At 44.6% G+C, this 20826-nt stretch overlaps 1 protein-coding gene and 1 long non-coding RNA gene across 2 annotated transcripts in view; both read right to left on the reverse strand.

The window, feature by feature from the left end:
• The window catches only part of LOC310859020, a 227714-nt gene that overhangs the window by 120311 nt on the left and 86577 nt on the right, over positions 1-20826 (reverse strand). The window lies entirely within an intron of this gene.
• The window catches only part of LOC310859165 (voltage-dependent T-type calcium channel subunit alpha-1H-like), a gene marked incomplete at its 3' end in the record, with an annotated part of 124458 nt that overhangs the window by 58067 nt on the left and 45565 nt on the right, over positions 1-20826 (reverse strand). The window contains exons 14-19 of the mRNA XM_083765564.1: positions 18725-18880; positions 11132-11216; positions 7410-7609; positions 6294-6448; positions 4172-4340; positions 3849-3949 (exon numbers count right to left, since the gene is read on the reverse strand). Coding sequence (XP_083621690.1) covers positions 3849-3949; positions 4172-4340; positions 6294-6448; positions 7410-7609; positions 11132-11216; positions 18725-18880 — 866 coding nt within the window. The remainder of the gene's footprint in view (positions 1-3848; positions 3950-4171; positions 4341-6293; positions 6449-7409; positions 7610-11131; positions 11217-18724; positions 18881-20826) is intronic.

Below are 20826 nucleotides of genomic sequence, written 5' to 3' on the forward strand. Positions count from 1 at the left end.
AGATATTTTTTGCGGCTTACGCCTTTTATTGGTTTTTGAAGGGACAGACAGTAGGCTGACAGGAAACGGGAGAGAGATGGGGGGATGACATGCAGTAAAGGCCGTGTCGGGCTCGGGAGTCGAACCCGCGGCACACTGCGACTGGATTACCAGTCGGGTGCCCAGACGGTTACGCCACCACCTGGGCCACAATTTAGTTTGATCATTTATTATCATCATTTTACAATAAATGCACCACGCCTCTGTCTGCCTTTGCTCAAAATGTACGCTTGGCGTTTGACGTTCTATAGTTGAGTGCATGGCGTCACCTGGCTACAATCAACTGCTGTCATGATGCAGTCTGCACCGTGATGACACCCCTGCATGTTTTGCACCTGATATGTATACTGTATATGTATGCCAGCTCAGTGACCTTGTGGTTAGAGCGCCCGCCCTGAGAGTGGGAGGTTGGGGGTTCGATTCCTGGCCGGGGTCATAACAAAGACTGTAAAATGGGACCCAGTGCCTCCCTGCTTGCAGTGGTGGAAAGTAACTAAGTACTTCTACTTAAGTACAATTTTGAGGTATTTGTACTTTACTTGAGTATTTCCAATTTCCAGTACTTGTCCCTGCGACATACTAGCGTCATGTCCAGGGGATGTACTGTACATCGTCTATTCCTCGCTCAAATGTTTAGCTGTGAATGACATTGTGTGTGTGTGTGTGTGTGTGTGTGTGCGTGCGTGTGTGTGTTCACATGGCTGTCATGTTGGAAACGGCAGTAAATCAAGCGGGGCGCAGCAGGTGCTCCGAGGGAGAGGTACTATATCCAGAAATAACACACCGCTGAATTCTGTGATTGACCAATCAGAATCAATCATTCAACCAAGCCGTCTAATAAGTATGTATAACAGCTCATCTAAGTGCAAATAGCAGTGCAGGGCAGGCAGCAGCCAATAGCAGCGCAGGGCAGGCAGCGGCCACGGGATGAGCTGATCTCTGAAATACATTATGCCGTTTCTTCTCGTCCTGTGCGTGAGGGTTAGCCGACCTTGTTTCTTCTCGTCCTGTGCGTGAGGGTTAGCCGACCTTGTTTCTTCTCGTCCTGTGCGTGAGGGTTAGCCGACCTTGTTTCTTCTCGTCCTGTGCGTGAGGGTTAGCCGACCTTGTTTCTTCTCGTCCTGTGCGTGAGGGTTAACCGACCTTGAGAGCAACGCAATTCCTTTCGTTTCCTGTGTTGGATTCCCCTTTGAGAGTGTACACGTGTATAGTCCTCTTCAACAGGGGGTCTGGGACCCCTAGGGGGGGTCATCAGAGTTACTAAAGGGGGCCGTAATGTGAAAGGAACTTTTGTCTGTTTGTTTTTCAAAAATCACATCCGTGTGAAATGAGGGGCGCTAATATATTAAAGTCTAACTCATGTTGATTAGGTGATGTAATGGTGATATAAAACAAACGGTGCCAATGCAAACATTAAACGCCATTACCAATAAAGAGATAATAAAACGACCCATTATGATGTACATTTTCCGTTTATTGTCAATGGCGTTTACTAAACAAACTTTGAACTAAAGACAAACATTAAACCTGTGTGAGCGCCTCAAAATCTATAAGACAAACATTAAATGCCATTGGCAATGAATGGAGAATTTACATCATATGTGTCAGAGCAAATCGACATGGTACGTCATGATGATGTATGATAAGAGAGAGAGCTATTTTCGTCCTACACAAAGAAAATTAATAGCCGATCTACAAGCTTGAGCATGAGCTTGCTGTAGATGTGCTATTTTCAAAGGAATGTTGAAACTTTTTTTTGAGTGGTGCAACCACTCCAAGGAACAGCAATGTCCGTGTTCACTTATGTGTGTGCCTATGTATGTGTTGGTTCATGAGCACCAGTATGACTATGACTACCATACCAGTAGGGGTGCTGTTGTGCCAGAAACAGAGAGAGAGAGAGATAATATTAGTGCTGCACTGTTGCCTGCTAATGAGAGAGAGAGAGAGAGAGAGAGAGAGAGAGAGAGAGAGTAGAGGAGGGGGGGGGAGAGGGGAGTTGCACCACTCAGTTCACACAGGTGTGATTTTTTTAATGCTGAATATCTTTGAAGCATTAACACAGATCACTGTATGGGGGTCCCTGGCTGGGACCGAATATTCTCCGACGTGGGATCCAAAACGACAAATGCTTATTCATTTTTGGCATATTAATATGCAGGTTTCCACCTGACAGAGATTATATCTACATTAAGATTGGCTAATGACCTCTGATGTCACACTTTCTCGCCCATAACCATATAAGGAGTTCCCATTGCAGCCACTATACTGACAAATACGGAGTGTCTTATAAAGAATGTGTCGCCAACAAGCCCCCAGTAAGGCTATCCATACGTTGAAGTTGCCACTACCTACTGGCGAAATGTGGAACTGCAGCACTTTCATGGAGGTGGACGGACTTTCATGACGTCACGTGCGTAAGCCCGGACCTCAAAATGTACCTCGATAGTTTCGGCTAGGCTAGGCTAAACTTCTGCTCGCTCGAGCCATTGAGTTATAATTATACTTCCGGTAGTCTTCCGGGTGCTTCAAAACGCCACTGAGAAACTTCCACTGAAATTAATTGCTATCGCTCCGGTTCGGTCTCTATCCTTTTATTACCACCCCCAACGCCCAGGACGAAGTTCACCGTCCTTTCTATTAGTAACGCCCGACGCCCAGGACGAAGTATTGTCCAAAAGAAACGAAGTTTATTGATAGGAAAACATTGCCTGTTGGGCAATCCTCGATGTTGCGTAAGAGTGAGACGTCATCGAAAAACTCCCTCCCCTGTTTAGCCGAAGAAAACGAAAATCTTAAAACATTAATAACTCGCGAAATCATCCCGTCTAATTATGAAAAAAGATCCTGTGTTAGACGGCCCTCCGCGGTCCAGTCGCTAGTCGCGATAGATTTATTCTTACCTCCCGTTGTTGTCGATCGACTCTAGAGTGTGGCTATTGTTAGCTGCTACACACTCATTCACAACAACATCCGGTCCGTCGGTAAAAGTGGTCCGTGTTTATAAATCGAATGGGCGCTATAATGTAATGGATTAAATAACCCGAGCAATTAAAGTGATTTATTCTATGGTCACCAAGTTAAAGCTCAAGTAACACAAACAGTGGTACGATTTCACAGCAAATGATTGGACAAATTAATCTCTTATAGCTGCTGGTGGCCAGTGTTGATTTTGACAGCAACTTTTGATTTTAGTTTTAGTCTCTTGAATAGTTTTCATCTAGTTTTAGTGACATTTTAGTCACCTGGAATGTCTTAGTGTTAGTCTAGTTTTAGTCGACTAAATATCGTAAGATTTTAGTCGACTAAATATACAGTTGATCTAGTCGACTAAAATGTATTTTGGCGGGCCTTGATGCCGTCGTAATGACTGAAAGCAGCTGATCTACAAACTCACAACGCGTCGCCCTGCGACGCGTTGTGAGTTTGTAGATCAGTTTGTAGATCAGCTGATCAGCTATTTTCAGCATACAACCAAGTGTAAAATGACTTATACTGGATCTCTTGTCCACTATAGTCGCATTTAGTGTAGTTTTTATTTGTTGACGAAATTATAAACATATTTAGTCTTAGTTTTAGTCATGATAGGTCAGTTTTCATTTAGTTTCGATTTCGTTTTTGGCTTCATATTGAAGAGCAGCCTACTGTCTGTCTGTATGCAACTGTTACTGCCTGGCAGGTGAAAACAAAAGGCACCACATTTGCATTTGAATGTCTGAACTGCATCAGAGCGTAAAAGGGGACAGGAATAACAATGACGTGTGTGTGTGTGTGTGTGTGTGTGTGTGTGTGTGTGTGTGTGTGCGTACCTGCTGTGAGGAGGTAACAGGTACAGACTCCAGTCTTCGTGGTCTTTGCACCACTGAGGTTTATAAGGCTCCATAAACTTATTCAGCTTGACACACACACTCTGAAGCACGCACACGCGCACGCACACGCACACACACACACACACACACACACACACACACACACACACACACACACACACACGTCATTGTTATTCCTCAGATTTAAATAACAAAAAGGCTAATTATGACATGCTTCTGAACACACACACACACACACACACAAAAGGGCCTAGGCACACACGCGCACGCACACATGCACACACACACACGCACGCACCAACCTCTTCTGGCTCCTCCTCCTCCTCGGTCTCGTAGGCAGGGTGCAGGGTGGTCGTCAGGGGAGCGTTGTCATGGCAACCGTCAGCCAGGTGGAAGGTGGTGCCGTTACAGTCCGGGAGGCGGAGCACAGGCACCTGCAGGTAATCTGATTGGTCCAGAGACTGCTCCATGCTGGGAGAGGGAGGAGTTATGTTAAAGATGGAGTGCCGTGTTTTTTTTTCCACCCTTAAACATGATCATCAGGTCTTATTGTTATAGAAGGAGGTATCATTTTTTCAAAAAAAGTGTACAGTATTTGTTCAAATGGTGGTTTTATGTGGACACACCCACCAGTTCATTAGGTATGCGTGAGTTTAACCGTAGCACCACCCACCTAATCCATCCCTCCGCCTCCTACTTTAAGACCACCCACCTGTCCTAGTCCCTCCCCCTCCTTACAAAGGACTGCCCATGGCTCTGCCCTTTTGTTTACAATTGGCAGAGGGATGGCAGATTGGTGAGATTCAGCCACATTATGTTGTTTGAACCAGATTCTGTTTCAGATGAAGGACAAGGAGGTAATGCCCTCTTCATTGGTGGGGGGCCATCATCTGTAATGGGGGTGGTCGTAGCCACACCAACTGTTTTATTGGGGAATTAAAAAAAAACTAGACTAAAATGTTAGGGACTAGTGGACAAGAGATCCAGTAGTAGGGTCTATGAATCATTTTACACTTGGTTGCATGCTGAAAATTGCCGATCTACAAGCTCACAACACGACGCATTGTGAGCTTGTAGATCAGAAATTGTAAAAGTGTAAAAACAGTCATTACGATGGCAACAAGGCCCACCAAAATAATTTTTAGTCAACTAAATCAACTGTAGATTTTAGTCGACTAAAATGTTATGATATTTAGTTAACTAAAACTAGACTAACACTAAAACATTCCAGGTGACTAAAATGTGACTAAAACTAAAATCAAAATGTTCTGCCAAAAACATTTTGGCAGAACATTGTCTGTACACTACTGTACAGCAGCACAGCTCTGGACAGACAGGTAATTCCTAAATAGGAATTATAAAATAGGGATTAGTTGCAAATGGTATAATTGCTTGGCTGCTTGCAAGACAATGATATTCATTTAGCATCACTGCACACATTTTACTACAATGTGTGTGTTCCTTCAACCTGACATTCCCATTAAACTAGGCTATGTTTAATATCCATATAGCATACATCCACTTACTTGGAAATGGAAGTGTAAGCTACAGTATATTACAGTATATGCCTACACATAAAAGTAAAACATCTAACAATGCTCTCATAATGTGCATTCATTAGAGCCATCTCCATCATTGTCCTCCCTTGATAATACACTTTTTTTTATATATATATATTTTTTATCCCACGATTTTGTAACCCATTTTTCACCCCTGTGTCAATCATCTAATGTCCATTAATTTCTTCACTCCGTCGTAACAACATATACCTGTAGGTTACCGCGACTACAATTACATTTTCCATACGATGTTCAGAAGTGATGTTAAGAGAAGAGAAAATAAATTCCGCAGCAAGAGTGTGGGAGGTGTCACAGACAGACAAGGCGATACGACAGCAGTGAGTCAAACCGATACCAACATTATGTTCACCCGAGGTGCTGCTTTCTGGTGAATCCTAAGGAACCGCAGGCGTGCATTAACTGCTTGATTCAGCCATTTCTCCATTGATCACGCCTGCTATCAGCTGGTAATGTGTGAAATGACTTTTTGACAGCCTGTCACACAGTTTGGTACAGAGCACCCTGCTACCGCCATGTTCAAATGCACATGTGTATGTGGCCAGCTCCGCCCACAGAGGTTGGCGTATTTAAAAAAATAAAATGATAATGAGGAGGAGGTGCGTCATTGTGTGCAATTATTTTACGTCACACTATCCGTGTTTATTTCATTGGCCCGTTTCTCCAGGAAGAAACCCTAAATACAAAGTTATTACACCATTGCACATAAAAACGACTCCAGGGTGTCTAATGAAGTACTGTCACCCCATAGACACATGAAAAGCTGGAAAAATACAAAAACTGTGGCACTCCATCTTTAAATGTGACAGACAGACAGACAGACATACAGACAGACAGACAGGTATACCTGCTGGGGTAGGAGGTGGAGTGAGAGTCGGACAGCAGTGACTCCCTCTCTCCTGATTGGCTCCTCATGCGGTGCAGGCTGGGAGCTCGACCAATGCTAGCCCAGCTGGAGCGCCGGCTGCTCACGTCCAGGCCCCCGCCCGTCTCCCATGGAGACTGTTGTCATGACGACCACACCACACAATCACAACAACAACAACAACACTATTTCAGCTATTTAATTTAATTCACTGTTACAGTTAATAATAATCTATACTTGTGACCAGATTTGACTATGAGCCTGCCATCGCGCAAATTCCAGCTTTTCACCAGAGGAGAAACAAATGTTTTAACTCATTTTTAAATGAGTTTATAGAGCAGGCAGACTCTTCACATACTAGAGCATGTCTGAAATAAGTGTCAGAGCTGAAATCGACATGTAACAGAAGTGAACCTTTCAAGCCTGTTTTCTCAACTCGCTCAAAGAAAATCCAATGGCAGTCCCTCAGTCAAATTTGGTCACAATTCATGATGTGACTGGTTGCAATGCTTTGGGCCGCAAGGGGACATTGGTCATTTTTTAAGGTTTAATGTTTGTCTTTAGTTCAATGTTTGGTGGGGCTTTTCAGAGTAAAATCTGCCTCACTTTCTGGCACTCTAGCGCCTTTATTTTGAAGAATTCCCCAGCTAAATAAGTGACAATAAGCGGGATAATGTATGGCTAGGTGGTCGTTGTTCATACATATAACCCTGCATTTAGAGCAGTGGTTTTCAACCCTTTTCATATCAGGGAGCAACCATTTTGATTACATTCAGCCTCTTGTCGTTGGACAAGATTTTGTCCACAATTCCATGCTGTGTTGATGTTGGTACCATTTATTAGGAGAGATGACAGGCAAATGTTTAATCGTGTAGACTTCTTGTAAATTAAGTAATGCAGATGTTTAACAATAATTTAACTCTTGAGAGCGTACAATGAAACCAAATGGAGCCCCCCCCCCCGGGTCCATTTGGTTTCATTTTACACTCTCAAGAGTTACAGATCTATAAGGGCCATTGGTTACCAACTCTCCATCATTTAGCTGCATGGGGACCACCTGGAAACCCCCGAAAGGGTCCCCGACAACCACTGCCTTACATAGAATGTTAACATGAGGCTCACCGGAGGTCTGGGCTCATCCACGGAGACGCCGCTGGGGCGCCGCGATTGGTTGCTGTGGATGGTGGGCGTGGCCGCCGTGTGCGTGATGAGGGGGGGCGGGGCCAGAGGGGGGGGCAACGAGGCCCTGGGGTTCAACGGACCATTGGGACACAGCGCCATGGACTGTAGCTTTAACTCTGTGCACGCACACACACACACACACACACAAACACACACATACGGAATTCAAAATGAACTTGAGTAAAAGTACTAAAGTATTGCCCTCATTATGTACTTAAACTACCCCTCCCCTCACGTCAAAACAGTTCTCAATGTTTACATCTTACTTGACGAGAAGATATGTGGACATACCCTTATGGAACCAGGGAGAGGGGGAAAAACACCACGAGAGTGATCAGTCAAACATGTGTTCTCTCCGCAGTAAATAAATAATCTGTCTGTATGCGATCATGCTCGTTTGAGGACAGGTAGAGAGCAGAGTATACATTGTGTTTGGGAATGTTGCTGAAGGTTATGTTATTTTGTCAGCTGACACCCAATAGTGAACCCATAGAGCCCCATTGTGAACCCGGACATGTTGAGTACACCACAGTTTTATGTTAGAAATGTTTAGTATGGGTCCCCAGCATGTAGAAACTGCTGGATGCTAACTTGCTTATGTTGCGCAATTTTCATAATTGGCATAATATATGACCATACCATTAACAACCTATAGAAGGCAAAATATTCAAAATGTCATCATGCTTTATCTAGCATGTGATGTGTCAAACTAGGGGGTTTTCATGATGCTGAATCCATTCCAAGCATTAGTTTTGCAAAAAAGAAAACACTCCTTGGGCTATAAACTGGGCCATAGCTACTATGTTAATGGTATGGTCACATATTGTGCCAATTATGAAAATTGCTCAACATTATGCAACTTAGCATCCAGCAGTTTCTACATGCTGGGGACCCATACTAAACATTTCTAACATAAAACGTTGGTGTACTCAACATGTCCGGGTTCACTTTCTGGCTACTAGACTACAAATCAAAGAAACCATGCAGTGTGTATTTAATTATTCGTTATCTCCGACAGTCAACGCACTGCGAACGACAATGGAAGCATAATTCTGACGGCCCGCAGTCTAATGGACAAGTTAGGGTATCAAGTTTATGTTATTTTGTCATCTGACACCCAAACCATACCAGTGTTTATTTTATTATATCTACAGTGGTATATGTCTCCACAGTGAGGCTGGAAAATGTAGGCTAGCAGCCTACTGCTATAGCCTACTAGCCTACTGGTAGGCAGCAACCAGAATAACCTGTTTGAAACCTGAGCGAAACTCCTCCCTACGCTCTGGCCCTATAACCAGGAACATTAAAGCAGTTGTTACCATCTATCAACAATGAACCGCCCTTAATTGAAAGCTGAATCATATCTTAGGAGCAAAGGACGCACGCACGCACGCACACACACACACACACACACACACACACACACACACACACACACACACACACACACACACACACACACACACACACACACACACACACACACACACACACACACACACACACACACACACACACACACACACACACACACACACACACAGCTGCATGGGTCTCTTTGACTTATTTAAGAAGCAGGAACATTAAAGCCTCTCAACAATGAAGCGCCCTTAATTGAAAGCTGAATCATATCTTACGAGCAAAGGACCCAGCAGCGAGGGCTAGTTGTAGGAAATAAGAAATCCAAGATAAAACAACCGCTAAATTCCGTCTGGGTGCTTCTTTTGGCCTTTCATACCTTTCATCATGCCTCGCCGCTCTCTCACCTTGGTACAAGTACACTATGTAGCAAAGGACCCTCCCCCGCCCCTCTCCCCCGGAGCCGTCCCTATAGTTGTCATTTGCTCAATTTGACCAGAATATTATGTTAGCTGTGGTTAAACCAATGGTAACCAAATCCTTAGCGGCCCGCCCGGTTTGATTGGTTATTGTCCGGACAGAAGTCATTCTTTCCCTTTGCACACCGCACCGGAGAGCACTCGCCTATTAGTTTGCATTGCATTCAGAACGCGCCCTTAATTAAGAACCTAACTGCAGCTGTGTGTGGCTCTCAGCGGTGTCCCACTATTGACTGAACTGCGCTGTGTCAGAGAAGTAACAGATAGAAGCGCACAAACTTTATCCCACCCACCTCCGTGCTGACGCAGTGACCGTCCTGTTTCTGGTTTAGCTTTGCGTGCGGGACGCATGCGTCTCTCCATCCCCCGATGCGGGTTGTTGTTTATTTGCATCTCTCAGTAAAGAAGTATAAACATGAGGACGTTATCGAGTTGTTGTCGGAGGAGGAGGAGGAGAAGGAATACATGTTGACGTCGTGAACGTGGAAGGTAATAGCAGATTGCATTCTGATGATGTGCTACTGCTGGCTGCTATAATGTTAGACCTACCGGTATGTCTTCTATTGTGTTCTGAAGGTCGGGCTGCTGTAGGCCTACTGCCACTAGTGTTAATGTTATATTTTGTATTGTGTTCTCGGGCCGCTGTGCTGCGCTCCGCTGTGTGCCAATTATGCCCCCTCTCCTGTTGTGTTCTCTTTTCTGGTCTGTGTACCAGTGTGCGACGCAGACTTGCGTGTGTGCCTGCACCGTTTAGTATTTGCTATTACATTTTTATGTTTTGATAATCAGCGCTTTGCCTTAGATCCACTGTGCCATATTGGAGAGGCCACTGTGTGCGCAGTGCTCGGTTTGACATGCTCCGTATTTGAGCGCCCCCTGTTAAAGTCCTCCCGGGGATCCTTCCCCTCATAAAACGATGCATCGACTCAACTTCGACTTTACTGTCTGACAAGTCGACTGGGAAAAATCTCAACTCGTTAATGTCCTTGTCTGTCTGTCTGTCTGTCTGTCTGCCTGCCTGCCTGCTAGCGATCAGAGAGGTGTCTCATTAGTGTGAGCTGTAACGATTTGGACGGAAGAGGAAGATGAGGAAGAGGAGGAGGAGGAGGAGTGTTGCCTCCACCTAAATGTTCTCCACCTTCCCGTTTGTCTCTTCCTTGTCTCAGCCAAATGTGCTCCCTGTGTGCACAATTACTGTGTACCTGCACACGTGCATGCACACATGCGCATGCACATGCAGACACACGCATGCACGCACGTGCACACACACACACACACACACACACACACACACACACACACACACACACACCGCTACACAGGAGCCGTGGAGGGTGTGTGGAGTGACTTATTACAGCTCCCAGGGTTCCATTTGTAACAACAACAACACAGAGAGAGAATTCAGAAGAAGCTCTTTCCCAACAAACTGGAGCCCCAGATAATCTGTACCACAAAACAGACACATCGCAAAACTCTAGCAGATCTACAAGCATTGGCCGTTGGCCATGAATAAGCCGTAGATCTACTATTTTTGAAAAATGGTGGAAATGTGGCACAAATCTTTGAATATAGATTACGTCAGAGCGAACGTATTTTACTCAAATATTTGCTTCTGGGAGGGTCCCTGGATATATTTACATATTTTGAGATGGGGGTCGGAGGCCAAATACATATGATTTTGGGGGTCCTCGACATGAAAAAGTTTGAGAACCAATGATTTAGAAACGTGTGTGCGTGTGTGTGTGTGTGTGTGTGTGTGTGTGTGTGTGTGTGTGTGTGTGTGTGTGCGTTGTAGGCTACCTGTGGCATAGAGCTCTCTCATCTTCTCCTCTTCCTCGTACGAGAAAGACTCTTCATCATCTGCCTCTGACCTGCTGGCATCTCCCTGCGCATGCACATACACACACACACGCACACACACACACACAGTCTTTATCCTCTGATCATCATCATCATCATCATCATCAATCGTCGCCGTCGTCCACATCGCTCCACATCGATCTCGACATCGATCGCTCCACATCGATCTCGACATCGATCGATCAACATCGATCTCGACATCGATCGATCAACATCGACACCGACATTGATCGACACCGACATCATCATAATGAGTAGTTTTACTTTTGGTACTTCAAATGCACTTTTGTACTTTTACTCAATTTAAATTCAGTATTTCTACATTGCTGTATTGATACTTTTACTGGAGTACCAGAGACCCAGCGGGGGACGACTGGCGACGGCAGACGGCACTGTAAACGCTGCTAATGGATGTTTACCATACAATGTGAAATCCCCTACTGTGTGTGTACATGTGTGTGTGTGTGTGTGTGTGTGTGTGTGTGTGTGTGTGTGTGTGTGTGTGTGTGTGTGTGTGCGCGTGTGTGCGTGCTTGGGGGTACTGTGATAGTGTGAGATAAGTCAGCAGCCAATCACAGCCTCAGGATCAACGGTGTCTGTTTGTGCGCCATCTGTCTGACATGGCGGACAAACAAGAGAGCTGATCCTATGACACGCACGCACGCAGTCGAATAGTCGACTATTCAACTAGTCGACTATTCAACTAGTCGACTATTCAACTAGTCAACTATTCATCTAGTCGACTAATCAACTAGTCGACTATTCAATTAGTCGACTATTCAACTACTCGACTATTCAACTAGTCGACTATTCAACTAGTCAACTATTCATCTAGTCGACTATTCAACTAGTCAACTATTCATCTAGTCGACTAATCAACTAGTCGACTATTAAATTAGTCGACTATTCAACTACTCGACTATTCAACTAGATGACTATTCATCTAGTCGACTATTCAACTAGTCGACTATTCAACTAGTCGACTATTCAACTTGTCGACTAGTGAATCCACTAGTTGACTAGTTGAAAATATGTATATATTTTTTATAGATTATAGGTATAGTCACCAATGTACACAGTATTTAAATGTACAACTATCGTGAAAGAAAATATATACAGGTATATATCTCTTACATAATAGGTAATGCCTAGTCAACTAGTAAAGATCACTAGAAAAGCCCTAGTTACCAATGCCATAGGGGGGGGTGGTGAGGCCGGTGGTGAGGCCGGTGACTGTGGCTGGAAAATGGAAATGAAGAGTTTACATAGTACATGCATAAACTTTCCTTAATCATTATATCTGGTTTCAGTATTCATTTAGGATTTGTATTGCAGGTGGGGAGGGGCTGGCGACCCTCGGAAATGCTTTGCAAAAACGTTGAGAATCCCTGCTCTAGGCCACTGGTTCCAAAACCTTTTTATGTCAAGGACCCCCAAATTCTCAGTGGCCTGCAGTGGCCCTTGTGGTTAGAGTGTCCTCCCTGAGACTGGGAGGTCGGGTTCAATCCCCAGGCGGGTCATACCAAAGACTCAAAAAATGGGACTCAGTGCCTCCCAGCTTGGCACTCAGCATCAAGGGTTGCATTGGGGGGTATAAGTCCCTGCGACATACTAGTGTCATGTCCAGGGGGTGTACTTGTACATCAAGCTGCCTCATGCTACAGAAACAAGAGATAGGCTCCTGCCCTATGGGCCCCATGGCTCGGCAAGGCTACTTACTTTTTTAACCCCAAATTGACACTAATTAGCCTTGCGGACCCATTTGAAAAGACATGCCAGGGACCCAATAAGAGAAGATTTTTATGGCTTTAGCAGTGATTCTCAACTAATTTCAAGGACCCCCAGTTTGACATGAGTTAGGCTACGGACCCTCATTTAATGGCATTTCTATCTCTGGGACCCTCAATGTATATTGTAAAATCACTGTTAGTTTAACTCTGAGATTGTACATTTTTACACTCTCAGAGTTACATATTCATGGGTCCATTTGGTTCCTAACTAACTGGTTCCCTACTTTGGGAACCTCTGCTCTAGGCTGTGTACCAATAGCCTGGCTAATAAGCCAGTCTCAAATCACACTGTCGTGTGGTATTTGAGTCTGGAGATGCTGTGTATGGATCTTGTTTCCCGGGGGGGGCGGGTTCAAACATTTTCTCTTTGACGCAATTGGTCAGAGCTACTGTCAGTCAAAGGTCTCAAGCATTGAACGTCACTGTACCAAAGCCCGCCCATATTGCATACCGTGTCCCGATTGGCCACACCAGTTCTCTGGTGTAGGATATGGGCGTACAATTGAGCCTCTCCAGTCCGCAATCCGCCGGCAGGCAATTTTTTTTTGCCAACGGCTGATTCGGTCTGGCTTATTATCCAGGCTAGTGTACCAATGCACGGTGGATACATTTCCTTTTTTTTATATATATTTTTTGGGGCTTTTTTGCCTTTATTTGACAGTGGGTGACAGTGAGTAGACAGGGAAGGGGGAGAGAGATGGGGGGAGGACACACAGCAAAGTTTGTCGAGATCGGGACTCGAATCCGCAACACACTGTAAAGCTGGCTTACAAGCCCAAGGTGCCTGGACCGCTGAGCCACGGCCCAGGATGGACCGCAGAGCCACGGCCCAGGATGGACCACTGAGCCACGGCCCAGGATGGACCGCTGAGCCACGGCCCAGGATGGACCGCTGAGCCACGGCCCAGGATGGACCGCTGAGCCACGGCCCAGGATGGACCACTGAGCCACGGCCCAGGATGGACCACTGAGCCACGGCCCAGGATGGACCGCTGAGCCACGGCCCAGGATGGACCACTGAGCCACGGCCCAGGATGGACCACTGAGCCACGGCCCAGGATGGACCACTGAGCCACGGCCCAGGATGGACCACTGAGCCACGGCCCAGGATGGACCGCTGAGCCACGGCCCAGGGCCTGGACCACTGAGCCACGGCCCAGGATGGATTAATTTTCTTAGTGCGAGCTTGTATTAATGTTTTATAAGGTCCCAAACATGGTACTTTACCCCTTTTTGAGCAGAAAAAAACACTAATAACAGCATGCACGTGTACCGCGGATTATCATGTAGACGGTTTCTACAATGGGAGGCCTGTGGAGGCTAGCAACGGAAGCTAACGGAAGTGGTAAGAAAAGTCAGTTAATTTACCTGAACATATTTTTTTAAAGTTGAAATATGGACATAGACGGACTTGTGTCTGATTAGTTTGGAATACTGTGTGTGCGTGCATGCATTTGTTCGTGCGTGCGTGTGTGCGTGCGTGCGTGCGCTCCTCTGTAATCGTTGTTTTGCTTCATAAACACATTCTCACAGCCCTCCTCTCTAATCCTCATGCAGAGAATATGGCAGCTTGTTCGTTCCTTTGTTAGAGTTCTGCTGAGTGAAGGCTTTTTATCCCTGACTGATTCTTTGATCCTTCAACCACACAGCAGCATCCGTAAGGAACTGTTCAATGAGAAAAGACAATTATTATAAAATAATTTTAAAAGAACTACAGTATTTTGAGCTTGACTTGTCTATCGGCAGCGTCATTTGGAACTAAAGATGTCCCGATACTGTATCAGTATCGGATCGGCCCTTATTTGGTCATATCGGGTCATATCGGTATCGGCGAATATGCCAGTCTAACCACAGATCCGATACAGGCAGGCAAATAAAATGGTGGGGCATGTGGAGTTTGTTTTCGAGTTGCCCAATCTGCAAGTGCACATTTGAGTGAGGAGTCTGCTATAAACACAACACAATATATATAGCTAGATAGCTATAAACATTATTCCCGGCCGGTGGACATCAAAATAAGATATTTTTTCTTATACATATTATTCTCTGGTATCGGTATTCGGTATCGGCTAACACAGAAATTGTGGTATCGGGATCGGAAACGAAAAAAGTGTATCGGGACATCCCTATTTGGAACCATTCATTATTAGACCATTAGTGCTATATCGGGACATCCCTATTTGGAACCATTAATTATTAGACCATTAGTGCTATAATAGCATGTAGCCAAAAGACCACGAGAGGATCGACAACCACCGGAGGAATGATTGCTTCTAACACGACTATAGCGACGGGACCTGCGATGGGACCTGCGACGCAGCGCGACGCGTTGTGAGCTTGTATATCTGCTATTTTCCATTGCTATTTTATATTTTTTATAGAGGGACAGAGACAGTAGGCTGACAGGAAATGGGGAGAGAGATGGGGGGGAAGACATGCAGTAAAGGCCGTCGGGATTGGGAGTCGAATCCGCGGCACACTGCCAGACTGGATTACCAGCCAAGGTGCCTGGACCGCTGAGCCATGGCCCAGGCCCCAAAAGTGCCCTCCTTATGGGATGTCAGCCCCTTCCTCTCTAACACTCTGTGCACGTTCCCTGCTTGTCTCGTCAAACCACGTGACTCCCATTGGAAAAGCACTGCGAGCCGTGCGACACACATGAAGACACAGGAGATGCCGAGAAGACAGCTGTCTTTTATGTGTGACCGAGGCCTATAAGACTCTCAACTATATTCCTGAAAAACTGCGTAACCGTCACACCTCTGTCCTCAACACAGTTTGTCTTTGCTATACTTAAAGGTTAGGATAAAATGACATTTCTTTGTTAAAATAAATATAGCTACTCTATATTGTGATAGTAATCATTGCTATATAGAGAACCAAATAGACCCTACTACGGGTCCATTTGGTTCCATTTGAACACTTTTTGCCAGCCACCCATCCAGCCAAATGGGTCCTTAATATGGGTCCATTTGGTTCCATTTGTACACTCTCAGAGTTAAATTAACATTGATTTTACAATGCAAATTGGGATCTCAGAGATAGAAATACCATTAAATGGGGGTCCTTGAAAAGTCCCTGAAAGTTCTTTAAAATTTACAATTCAGGCATTTAGCAGACGCTCTTAATCCAGAGCGATTTAAGCAAGAAGAAAAAGCATGTGAATACATCATATACATACAAAGTAGTTATGAAATGGTTGAGATTCACTGCTAGGGTCCCTGGCATATATTTTCAAACGGGGGTCCGCGGGCTAATTAGTGTCAACTTGGGGGTCCTTGACACGAAAACATAAAGGTATTGCCTGAGAACTATATGATTGATTCGTTTTTTCTTTTGTTTCTTTATTTCTTTATTTAAAAAAATAAGTTTACGTTGCTACTACAGTGAAAACAGGCACATGTACATAATTATGCTCTTTATTCTGTCCCTTTGTTTGCTGTGCTTCAGTTGTTTTGAATAGTCATAGAGTTATAATAGTCACTAAAGTTTTAAAATAATTGTCATGGAATATAGTGTAATATTTGCCCCTGAGATGTACGTAGTAGAACTAAGTAGGCTAAAAGTATTGAACAGTGGACACACTCTTAAAGTTCAAGGCCAGTCAATCGAAGATTTGTCCCAAAATAAATTGCAATAGTGATCATTCAAGGTTTTCTATGATCCTTGGGGTCATCCAAATAACATTAAAAAAAATCTGAATTATATACATTTTGGACCAGGGTTTAAAAGTTGGGTGCCATTCACATCCTATATAAGGCAAACATATCTCATTTTAATTATGCTTTAGGTTGCATGTAGGAGTTATTCATGATTCAGAATCCATTGCAAGCATTAGTTCTGCACTAAAAACACCCAACCGAGGGGTGCATATACTTAGTTTAGACTAGTCATTGGTTAGACATGGGTTAAGGTTAGGTTTAGGTGTGCTGCCCCGTGGGAGGTTATAGGTTTAGGGTGAGGGTTTGAGATGGGTTGTAGTTGTAGGACTAATGACTGGTCTAACCAATGACTAGTCTAAACCAAAAACTGTCTAAACTAAGTACTGCACCCCATAACCGATCGCATCGCTCCAAAGGCTGGGAGCGCCTGCTGGGCAACATCCGATGTCATTTCCGGTTGGGACGTCATCCAAAGTGGTCCCCCCCCCATTTTAGTGGATGAGATCGAAAGTCTTAAAACGTGAGTAACTCTTGATCTAATTCAATCCGTCCAATTTTAACCAAAGATGATGTTTTTGACGTCCCGTCGCGGTCCCGTCGCTAGTCGTGTTAGAAGTAGGCTAATCATACCTCCCGTTGTTGTGGATGGCCTCGGGGGTGTTTTGGCTACATCTAGCTACTTCAGCTACATTCAAGATGGCTGATTGAAGAGCCTGGTGCACCTTGAAATGCACTCCGTAGCTGCCAATTACTGGGCGCTCTGATTTAATGGTCTTAAATACCCCCAGGCGTTCGGGGTGTTAAGGGCAAGTGGCTATGGGCAAAACTAATGCTTGTAATGGATTCAGAATCATGAATAACCCCTAGTTTGACATGTAGAAATGCTAAAATTAGACATTTTTGCCTTAATAGGACGTTAATGGTACCCAACTTTCAACCCCTGAATGTACCATGATCCAAAATGTATAAATAATTCCCAATTTTTAATATGTATATATTTGGATGACCCTAAGGATCATAAAAAACCTTGAATGATTACTATTACTATTATTACTATTGTAATAATAAAATAAAACAGTACAGTACTGGAGTATTTAGTATACTGTACAGCACTGTACTCCTCAGTGACAGTCAGAGATGCATGAGGCTCATGAATAAATAAGCCATTTAGACCAGAGACCAAATTCTACAAAAAAAATCTTCCAAATCATCACAGTTTTCTGAAAAAAAAAACCTCAGTTTCTATATCAGTGGTGCTCAAACTATTTCATGTCAAGGACCCAAAAATGTTATGAAAATATGATCACGACTTTTAAAAAATAGCAGATCTACAAGCTCGTAGCGCTACAAGCTTGTAGATCTGCTATTTTTCAACAGCTAAAGTTTAAAGATAATGGTTTCTTAAAAGCTATGGTGACACAGATGCGTCTGCAGGTCTAAACGGGATAATGCACAAAGCCTGCACCATTTATAACGTCCCACATGGGAAATTGCAATCAGAACGTAACAAGAAGAGCAAATTGCACTCGGCTGTTGAATGGTACGGCCGCGGTTTGCACTGGCAAATCATTAATTCGCTCATTATCGTCTGTGAATCTCAACTTGACACTTTTTTTCCCCCCCTGAAGTTTACACTTAGGGGAAGTTCTGCATGAGCCTGTCAGGGTTCTAAACTTTGCCTGCACGATATAGTTACGAAATGTCTTCTTTTCTTTTTTATGAGGGACGCTATAGCCCTTCCTATAGGCCGATATAGCGTTTGTCCACACACATCTCAATATTTTGCCAATGACAATGAAAAATTAGGTCAAATGTCCGCCAAATATGACAAATGATACATTTAACGCAACAATCACATAAATCCAGTTGTTCATGAGATGACGTCTGATGATGTATAATGATAAGAGCGCCCCTCACTTCACATGGGTGATTTTCTGTAATACATTAACAACTCAAATTAATGATTACAGGCCAGCCAGTCAGCCAGCCAGCCAGCCAGTCAGCCAGCCAGCCAGCCAGCCAGCCACTGTCAGTCAGTCAGTCAGTCAGTCAGTCAGTCAGCCAGCCACTGTGTCACTCACCTCGGCCTGGAAGCCCTCCACCAAGATGGCCACCAGCAGGTTGAACAGGACGTAGTTTCCAAACGTCATCAACGCCACGAAGTAGAGAGCTGCGAGCGGGGTGGTGGACGCCATGCCGTTGTACAGAACCGCGTTCCAATCCTCCTGAGTCAGGATCTGAGGAGAGGAGGGGAGAGGAGAGGAGAGGAGAGGAGAGGAGAGGAGAGGAGAGGAGAGGAGAGGAGAGGAGAGGAGAGGAGAGGAGAGGAGAGGAGAGGAGAGGAGAGGAGAGGAGAGGAGAGGAGAGGAGAGGAGAGGAGAGGAGAGGAGAGGAGAGGAGAGGAGAGGAGAGGAGAGGAGAGGAGAGGAGAGGAGAGGAGAGGACAGGAAAAGCATTCCATCAAACCAAATCAAATCTAAGTGTGTCTGCATGTGGATGTTAATATGTGAGTATTAATATGTCTGGCCTGGTCAGCATCTGGTCAGAGCTGACAATGAGGTTATATCTTCCCTTCTTCTCTGGAGTCCTGCCTCAAAGCAGACCAGAGGTAGAAAACTGTCGTTCCCTGATGTCCTCGCTAGGGACACATGCATCAGTAAGCAGGAAGGATGGCAATGAAGGACCGGGAGGTCTGGTGTGGCATTGTGAAATCCATGATGTGAAAAATGAAGATGCTGATGATGTGTAAATAAGAGCTTGTGACTAAATAATGACTACATCCATTTGCTTTGTACATCTCCAGAACAGAAGAACACACACACACACACACACACACACACACACACACACACACACACACACACACACACACACACACACACACACACACACACACACACACACACACACACACACACACACACACACACACACACACACACACACACACACACACACACACACACACACACACACACACACACACACACACAGCTGGGTGCATGTCATGCATACTTCAGCACCCTGCCGACAGCCAGCCTATAATCTGATGACACTTCAATGTGAGGATGAACGAGCATCATTAACACACTGGGGAGAGGGAGGGAGAGAGAGAGAGGAGAGAGAGAGAGAGAGAGAGAGAGAGAGAGAGAGAGAGAGAGAGAGGAGAGAGACAGACAGAGACAAAGAGAGAGAGACAGAGAGAGAGAGATATATGGGGAGAGAGGGTGTGTGTGTGTGTGTGTGTGTGTGCCACAGCAACATCAAGCAGACATCTTTGATGCACAAACGTGTTTCATGTCAAGGACCCCCAAATAGACACTAATTAGCCCATGGACCCCCTCTTGAAAACATATGCCAGGGACCCATGAGAGAAGATTTGTACGGTTCTAGCAGTGATTAATTTCAAGGACCCCCAGTTTGACATGCATTAGTCTACGGACCCCCATTTAATAGCATTTCTATCTCTGGGACCCCCAATTTATATTGTGAAATCAATGTTCATTTAACATACTGTACCGGTAAGTGTACACATGGAACCAAATGGACCCGTTAGGGTCCATTTCTCTGTAACTGTCAGAGTCTGTAACTGTCAGAGTTACAGACCCATAAGGGTCCATTTGGTTCCAAACTATTGTGCGTGTGTGACTGTGCGTGTGTACAAAAAAAAAAACCCTCATACCATCATTGCACCATTTTTGAAAAAATATAATCTTTGAACTTTGAAAAGTTGCCTGTTTTATCTATAAATGTCTAAATGAACTGGCTCCTCCTCCTCTCAAGGAATGTATACGCAGGATACAGCGGTTATACCAGATCTGTATCCAGGGGTGACTGTAGGTATGCTTACATTAAACCTTTGCAAAAATAGGAAGCGTATGTTCATTAAGTCGAAAAAATAAAAGCTAATTGTCGGTCGTTTCCATACCATTCAAAATGCGCACATGAAATAAGGTCATGAAATGCAGTAGGTGGCACTGTTTTGCCAATAAGTGGGGCGCATGTAAAGTAGGCCTAATCCATGTTCACACCATTGATTTGATGCGTGCTGTCGGTTGACCGTAAGCCAGTCTACAGCAGCTCGGCAGGCATCTGCTGCTTTCACAGTATTCACACCTACAGTCAGCATACAAAGAATGATGTTGTGTAATGCTTGTCTTAATATATTCTTATATAAATTATC

The sequence above is a fragment of the Protomyctophum parallelum genome, assembly GCF_964188405.1.
Source record: "Protomyctophum parallelum genome assembly, chromosome: 5".
NCBI lineage: Eukaryota > Metazoa > Chordata > Actinopteri > Myctophiformes > Myctophidae > Protomyctophum > Protomyctophum parallelum.